The sequence below is a fragment of the Lipotes vexillifer genome, unplaced genomic scaffold, assembly GCF_000442215.2.
Source record: "Lipotes vexillifer unplaced genomic scaffold, Lipotes_vexillifer_v1.1 scaffold717, whole genome shotgun sequence".
Classification (NCBI taxonomy): Eukaryota; Metazoa; Chordata; class Mammalia; order Artiodactyla; family Lipotidae; genus Lipotes; species Lipotes vexillifer.
Window position 1 is genome coordinate 1,072,599 of NW_006798707.1, and position 7,334 is coordinate 1,079,932.

Sequence of the window (7,334 nt, forward strand, 5' to 3'; positions counted from 1 at the left end):
TCAGAGTCCCGGAATAAGCCACGCCTTTGTTCTTGATAGTCCTGGGGCCTGCACTGCCCTTCTACCCCATCCCCTGTATGTTCAGAAAATTCGTACCCCTTTCAGCCTGCTCTGAAGTCTTCGCTGACCCTGTCAAGCAGAGGAGATCCCTCCCTTCTTTGTGCCATCCCTGAACTTTGCATGTGCTGCTTTTCCTGCCCTGTCACTCCCTGCTGTGGGGATTTGCCTGTCTGTAAACTCCTTGGAGGCAGAGACCACATCTGACGTCACCACTTCTTAGTGCAGGTCTAGCATATAGTGGACACTCATCAAATGTTTCAAGAGTGAATGAGTACCGCTTCTCCAAGAGGTAAACTGCTGGTCTGGAGGAAGATGCTTCTCGTTTCCCCAGAGACCCTCCAGCTCCCTCTCCTTCGGGCTCAAGAACAGCACAAGGCCCCCAGGGTCTTACCTTGCCTTTCTTCTTTCTTTACAGCTGGGGTATGGCCGTCAATGTGTACTCCACGTCTGTGACCAGTGAGAATCTGAGTCGCCATGATATGCTCGCATGGGTCAATGACTCCCTGCACCTCAACTATACCAAGATAGAGCAGCTCTGCTCAGGTGGGAGGCTGGGAATCGGGGGGAAGTGGGCCCTGCTGGGGGGACAAAGCGGGGTAGGCAGGAGGCAGAACAGCCACAGCGGACAACGGAGCTTGTAACTGGGATTAAGGAGGAGTGCTGCAGAGCCCTCAACTAGCCAAAGTGTTTGGAGTTGGAGTAAGGAAATAGAGGTCTACGTGGGATGGAAAGAGTAAAAAGCAAAGAGCAGGGGCTTCCCTGGTGGCACAGTGGTTAAGAATCCGCCTGCCAATGCAGGGGGACACGGGTTGGAGCCCTGGCCGGGAAGGTCCCACACGCCATGGAACAACTAAGGCCGTGCACCACAACTACTGCGCCTGCACTCTAGAGCCCGCGAGCCTCAACTACGGAGCCCATGTGCCACAGCTACTGAAGCCTGTGCACCTAGGGCCCATGCTCCGCAACAAGAGAAGCCACCGCAATGAGAAGCCCGTGCACTGCAACGAAGAGTAGCCCCCGTTCACCGCAACTAGAGGAAGCCTGCGCATACCAACAAAGACCCAATGCAACCAAAAATAAATAAATTAAATAAATAAATTTATTTAAAAAAAAAAAACCCACAGCTTCCTAAGGAGAGGTTAGGTTACTGGGTTAAAAAAAAAAAAAGCGAAGAGCAGGAGAGGTACAGTAAAGGGCTGCAGAAGGGGAGCAGCAGTGGGGACAGGCAGTGAAGCCAGAGGTCACGTGCACCAGGTCCAGCCTAGCCACTTCGGGGGGCGGGGGGGGTGTCCAAATCTCAGCTCTTCTTGTAGTGCAACCCTGGACAAGTCACCACACCTCTCTAGGTCTCAGTTTTTCCATCCATGAATGGAGATGACATCAGCTATCTAACCAGGGTTGCTGTTAGGATTAAAGCCCATACATGCAGTGTCTGATATGGTGCTGGTACATAATTGCATCACTGTATGGTAATTGCTCTCACTCTTGGGAAGTCTGGCCCCGGCTCTGGGAACAGAGAGAGAGAAGAGGAGACGGAGAGGTTTGGGGGAGTAGCCCCAGTTGGCCTGGGGAAGTGAAAACGAGCATCTTGTGTTTCTCCACAGGGGCAGCTTACTGCCAGTTCATGGACATGCTCTTCCCCGGCTGCGTGCACTTGAGGAAGGTGAAGTTCCAGGCCAAGCTAGAGCATGAATATATTCACAACTTCAAGGTGTTGCAAGCAGCATTCAAGAAGATGGGTGTTGATAAAGTAGGTGCCTGCGCTCTGAGGGGCCCCGAGGAGCTGTGTGACCCTGGGAAAGAAGATGGCCCGCCAGCCAGGGCAGCAGGGGCTGTTGGGGTCAATCCAGTTCTCACGCCTCTCTCCACCCCGACTCTCCAGGGGGAATGTTCCCCAGCTCCAGGCTCAGTGGAAAACCCCACAACTTTTGACATCCCATCCTGATGACATTCCTGTCCCTTTCTCCTCTCTGGACCCTACACCCCAGCACTTGAGCCTCAGTATATTGGTCCCATTAAGTTCCTCCTCTGTCGGGCCCAAGAAAAGTCTCTTGGCTCACTGTACTGCCTCAATGGCCCAGGACCCTGGTTCCAGCAGCCCTCACCCCGCATGCAGGCACAGCACCAAGGGATGTCTCCCCACACACTTCCTCCTGTGCCTGGAGGAAAGGGCCTGCAGCCTACCCATCTGCTCTGGTGGCACGGGAGGGGGGGCCAGGTGGAGAAGGTAGAGGATGCTGCAGCCCAGGGGCTGGCTTTCCTGAGAGCAGTGGCCCTCTCACAGAGAAAGGCAGCCCTGCAGCAGCAGGAGGTTAAAGTTCTCTGCTTATGTGGTCTATTTCAGATCATTCCTGTAGAGAAATTAGTGAAAGGAAAATTCCAAGATAATTTTGAGTTTATTCAGTGGTTTAAGAAATTCTTTGACGCAAACTATGATGGAAAGGATTACAACCCTCTGCTGGCGCGGCAGGGCCAGGACGTAGCACCACCTCCTAATCCAGGTGATCAGATCTTCAACAAATCCAAGAAACTCATTGGCACAGCAGGTAATGTGCCCGAGCTGGGGGAGGGAGTGTGGGGGGCCGGGCCGGAAGGAGCAGCCCCTGGGCCACCGGCCCGGCCCTGCCAGCCTAGAGGAGACTGTTATCACGGAGTTCAGATGACGCCGCCTGCTGCCCGCTTAGACCAGGGGGAGTCACAGTAGGGAGGAGGGCTCCAGAGACTGCTACAAAAGGAGAGCCACCGGCATCGGCCACGGTGGCAGCTGGTGATGGGAGGCCCCGGGGCACTTCCCTCTGTAGCCCGAGCCAACTCCTCTGCCTCAAGATGATGGGGCAGCCCCTGGCTTGGTTCCTCTGTCCAGGTCCATCCAGGCCAAGGGCCTGGGCCGGCACTACAGACACTTCTTGCCCTCTGCCCACTTGACTCCCCGGGGATGGGAGTTGGCCAAGCTTGACCATATCTTGCCCCATTTCCAAAATCCCACAGCCCTAAGTCCTCAAGAGATGAGTCTCTGGAAACAAGGCTTTGTCTGGGTTCCAGAGGAGAAGGGGAAAAAGCAACAGGGCCTTTGGGGGATGGGAAGGTTGGCGAGAGCAGAGGAGCAGCCCCGCACGCGTCTGAACCCGTCATAGCAGAGCGGCTCCTCTGTGTGTGCTGCTGCCCGCCTGGGGCTGCCCCCACTGCCCTGCTTGCTTTGCATCAGAAGCTCTGTCCCGGGAGCCGCCATGGCTGGACAATAAGTGGCCACAGCATGCCGGGTGTGCAGGGGAGGAGTGGGGTCCTTGAATCAGGCCCAGCAGAGGCCCAGAGACCATCCTGGCGGCAGGGGGCCCAGAGGGGCAGGGGCAGGTTTCTGTGGCCTCCTCCAGAGGGCACCCCCGGGGAGGATGGCTGTGGGCTGGGCTATCTGTTAGCAAAGCCCCAGCGAGACCCTGTGCCAGCTGCTTTTCCCCCGGACCCGGCTGTCAGTGCAAGAGGGCCCTCAACCCTCCAGCCCCACCCCCCCCAAATCGCCATCCCAGTTCCCTCCTCTCCCCCTCAGGCCAGCTCTCCTTCCTGCCTACACCTTACACTTTCTTTAGTTCCCTGTAGCCCCTGCTCTCCCAGGCTTGCCAGAGGGCTGCCCCGCTGCTGTGGTGTCACGTGTGGCCGTGGCTTGAGGCCTAGATGTAGATGCCCATCCTGAGACGGAGAGGTGGGGAGGGCGAGAGTGCCTGCCTTTCGCATGGGCCTGCCCCGCAGTCACACCAGGCTGTCTCGTGCCACGTGAGCTGTGGGCTCATGCGGCCCCGATCTGACTTTTGTCCTCTGGGCAGTTCCACAGAGGACGTCCCCCACAGGCCCCAAAAATATGCAGACCTCCGGCCGGCTGAGCAACGTGGCTCCACCCTGCATCCTCCGGAAGAATCCTCCATCAGCCCGAAATGGTGGCCACGAGGCCGACGCCCAGATTCTTGAACTCAACCAGCAGGTGAGTGGCGTGGACACTGGCAGCTGAGAAAGCCCCGCCACAAAAGCCAGGCCCCCGGGGCGTCAGGGCGGGAACGGAGTCCGAGGCAGGGGCCTCTGGCTTGAACGCCACCTTCTACCCGAGCAGCTATTGGATTTGAAGCTGACAGTGGATGGGCTGGAGAAGGAGCGTGACTTCTACTTCAGCAAACTCCGGGACATTGAGCTCATCTGCCAGGAGCACGAAAGTGAGAACAGCCCTGTCATCTCGGGCATCATCGGCATTCTCTACGCCACCGAGGTGAGTCCTGCCAGTGCCTGCCGAGCCTCCCGCAGTCCCGCCGGGCCCTCACACCAGAAGGGACCTTGGAGAACGGGGGCCGATGAGGGCAGCCAGCCGAAGTCACCAGCCCAAGGTCTCACAGGGCGTGAGCAGGGCAAGTAGGACAGGAACCTGGGCCCTGGCTCCCAAGCTACCCTCAGGAGTCCGCACCCTCAGCCTGCCTGCCTGGCTCACCTCCTCTCTCGCTTCCACCCTCCAGGAAGGATTTGCACCCCCGGAGGACGATGAGATCGAGGAACACCAACAGGAAGACCAGGACGAGTACTGAGGGCGGCTCCAGCCCTGGCTGACTGCACGGCTGCCGTGCCCCTCACCCCGCCCCCATGCCCACATTATAATCCTTCCCTGACAGCCAGCTGGCCGGGTGCTTTGTGTCAGTGCCGTGGCCCTGGGGAGCCTGGCGAGCAGGGCTTGGGAGTGGGGGTGGGGGCAGGCAAGCAGGTAGAGGCCCCTCCTCCTGTGGCAGAGGCCCGGTTGGGCGGGATCCCTGCCCACTCCCCACCCCTATTTATTTCCGTGGTCTCTGTGCTGTGTCGGCCAACACTTCCCAGGGGGCTGCTGCCACCCACCCCAGCCAGCCGCCTGCGCCCCTGACAGCCAGCAGCTGTATATTTGACAAAGTCATTGGTATATTTTTACTTACTGGATTTTCCTTGCACTTTACCTGTTCCTTTCCCAGGGCTGACAGCACGGGCTCCGGGGCAGCGTGTCTGGCTTGGCCTCCCTTCCCCGTTGCCAGGGCTGTGGCAGGACTCACCGATTCTTAATTTATTTTGTCTTTTGACTTCCCAGTAGTTGAGGGAAAGGCTGATGTCAGGAGAGGGATAGGGTGACTGAGGAGGCCCCGGTGGTCAGGGAGAGTGAGGGGAGCACGTGAGGGATGAAAATGACCTCCTGGCACCAGGCTTGCCCACCCTCGGCCCCCAGACCCCAGCACCGAAGCCCAGCACTGCCCCGAGGCCCCCAGCCACTCCCCCTGCAGCTTGGTTCATACCACACATTCTCTGCCTGGACCCTCCTGTACGTCTGCCTCCCCTCCGCCCACCTCCCCAACCCCTGCCCCTCGGGCCACCCAGCCTGCATATGTGTTCACTTTTATTTAAATAAACTTGTGTGGTAAAAGTCCATACCACGTCTCCCTCAACTGAGCCACAGCCTGGCTCTCAGTGCTCTTCTCCTGAGCGACCCCGTCTCCAGAGGCAGTGGCCGTGGAGCACAGCACCCCTGCCGTCCTCCCTCGGGCCCAGAAACCACCACTGGCTTAGCCTCTGACCTAGCCCCCATCTCCCAACGCTGATGCCCGGGCTTTAAGGGCTTGCCATTCCCTGAAGAGGAACAAAGTTCAGGGCCATGGCTGTGGTGATGGGCAGCCCAGTAAAGCAGCTGTGGGGTAACAGGGGGGCCTGGCTGAGAGGTGCTTTGTTTCAGTCCCCTTCGGGCCAGTATGACTGCATATTGTCCCCCACCCTTGTCAAAGCTTATACGCCCCACAACAGTGATCCAGCTGCGGACAAGGGCTCATGTGACAGAGCAGAGTGGGCTACAAAGAGCAACGCTCTAAGAACTGAAGCCCAGAAGGAAAGCAATGTCCAAAGGGTTCCTTCCACAGAACAGGCTCTAATGGGAGCCGGGAGCCGGGAACTCTGTCACATCCTCCGCACAGCCCTGCAATCCTGGTGTGTGCCAGCCAAGGGCCATGATAACCAGTGTCCTGGAGGCCCCGAGGGCGCTGAAATGCATGTGGATACCGGGCCCATTCAAACAGAGCCTTGGCTGTCATCTAGAACAGTCCTTCATTTACTGATGAAAGGACTGAGAACAACATGTGACATGGCTTTTGCTCAAGGTGGTAAAAAACTAGACTAGAACTGAGACCTCCTGACTCAGGGTTCAGGGCTCACTCACAAAGACCACACAGGTGTGACCTCCAGAACGTTCCTCTAGCTTCAGACTAGCCCTGGTAGATGTTTCCTTGCCATCCTGAGTATGCCTGAGATACTACGGGGATTGTGTTTCTTCCATGGCCCTGCTCCATGACCCTCCTTCCAGACTGCCACCACTTCTCAGATGACTCCAGTTATAAGCCTGAAATAAGCAAACTGTGTCTGTTCGTTCCTCATTCACTTCAATTCCTCCATTTGACTCCCACCCCCACGCACAGAGACTCCTGATCTTATTCTGTTTTTCTTCTCCAACAAGTTCCCTGCCTGCATTTATTTATCATTATGATTTTTCATTCCTGTGCCTAATTTTAAAAGGCTTTCCCCCCCACCATTCCAGGTAGATATAGTAAACGGATAAGGTAGTTTCTCTGCGTTGCCCAATGTTCATTTTCAGGCCGAGACCTCACCCTGCTGGTTAAGTGTTAAGTGGGTGTGGTAGACAGAATAACACCTCCCCCGAGATGTCCACGTCATAATCCCCAGAACCTATGGCTATGTTAGGTTACGTGGTGAAGGGGAATTAAGCTGCAGATAGAATTAAATTGCTAATCAGTTGACCTTAAAATAGGGAGAGTATCCTGGATTATCCAGGTGGGCCCAATGTAATTGCAAGGGTCCACAAAGTTGGGGCAGGGGGCAGGAGGTCAGAGTGATGCAATCTGAGGAGGACTTGACCCACTGTCGCTGACTTTGAAGATGGAAGGGAGCTATGAGCGAAGGAATTCGGTCAGCCTCTAGAGGCTGGGAAAGGCCAGGAAACAGCTTCTCCCGTAGAGCCTCCACAATGGACCACTGCCCTGCAGGCACCGTATTTAGCCCAGTGAGACCCTGACAGACCTCCCCTTCCAGAACTGTAAGATTAGAAGTTCGTGTTGTTTTAAGCCAGTAAGTTTGTGGCAATTTGTTACAGTAGCAAATAGGAAGCTACTACAGTGGGTCAAAGTGCTTCAGTGAGCTCAGTCTTCTTCTCGCCTCCACACTGGACACCCACCCGTCCTCCTCTTTTGATTCTTCCCTCAAACCCCACGGGTACCTGC

The 7,334-nt window shown here is 56.6% G+C and overlaps 1 protein-coding gene across 3 annotated transcripts in view; it reads left to right on the forward strand.

Moving 5' to 3' along the window:
- The window catches only part of MAPRE3 (microtubule associated protein RP/EB family member 3), a 45,468-nt gene extending 39,966 nt beyond the window's left edge, over positions 1–5,502 (forward strand). The window contains exons 2-7 of one of the 3 annotated variants that reach the window (XM_007470811.1): positions 476–603; positions 1,665–1,810; positions 2,405–2,606; positions 3,879–4,033; positions 4,160–4,312; positions 4,554–5,502. In XM_007470811.1, the coding sequence (XP_007470873.1) occupies positions 483–603; positions 1,665–1,810; positions 2,405–2,606; positions 3,879–4,033; positions 4,160–4,312; positions 4,554–4,622 (846 nt within the window). In that variant the 5' untranslated portion in view covers positions 476–482 and the 3' untranslated portion in view covers positions 4,623–5,502. Of the gene's footprint in view, positions 1–475; positions 604–1,483; positions 1,811–2,404; positions 2,607–3,878; positions 4,034–4,159; positions 4,313–4,553 lie in introns of those variants that run through there. The other 2 variants (XM_007470812.1, XM_007470810.1) reach the window with 2 other exon arrangements.
- The last annotated feature ends 1,832 nt before the right edge of the window (positions 5,503–7,334 follow it).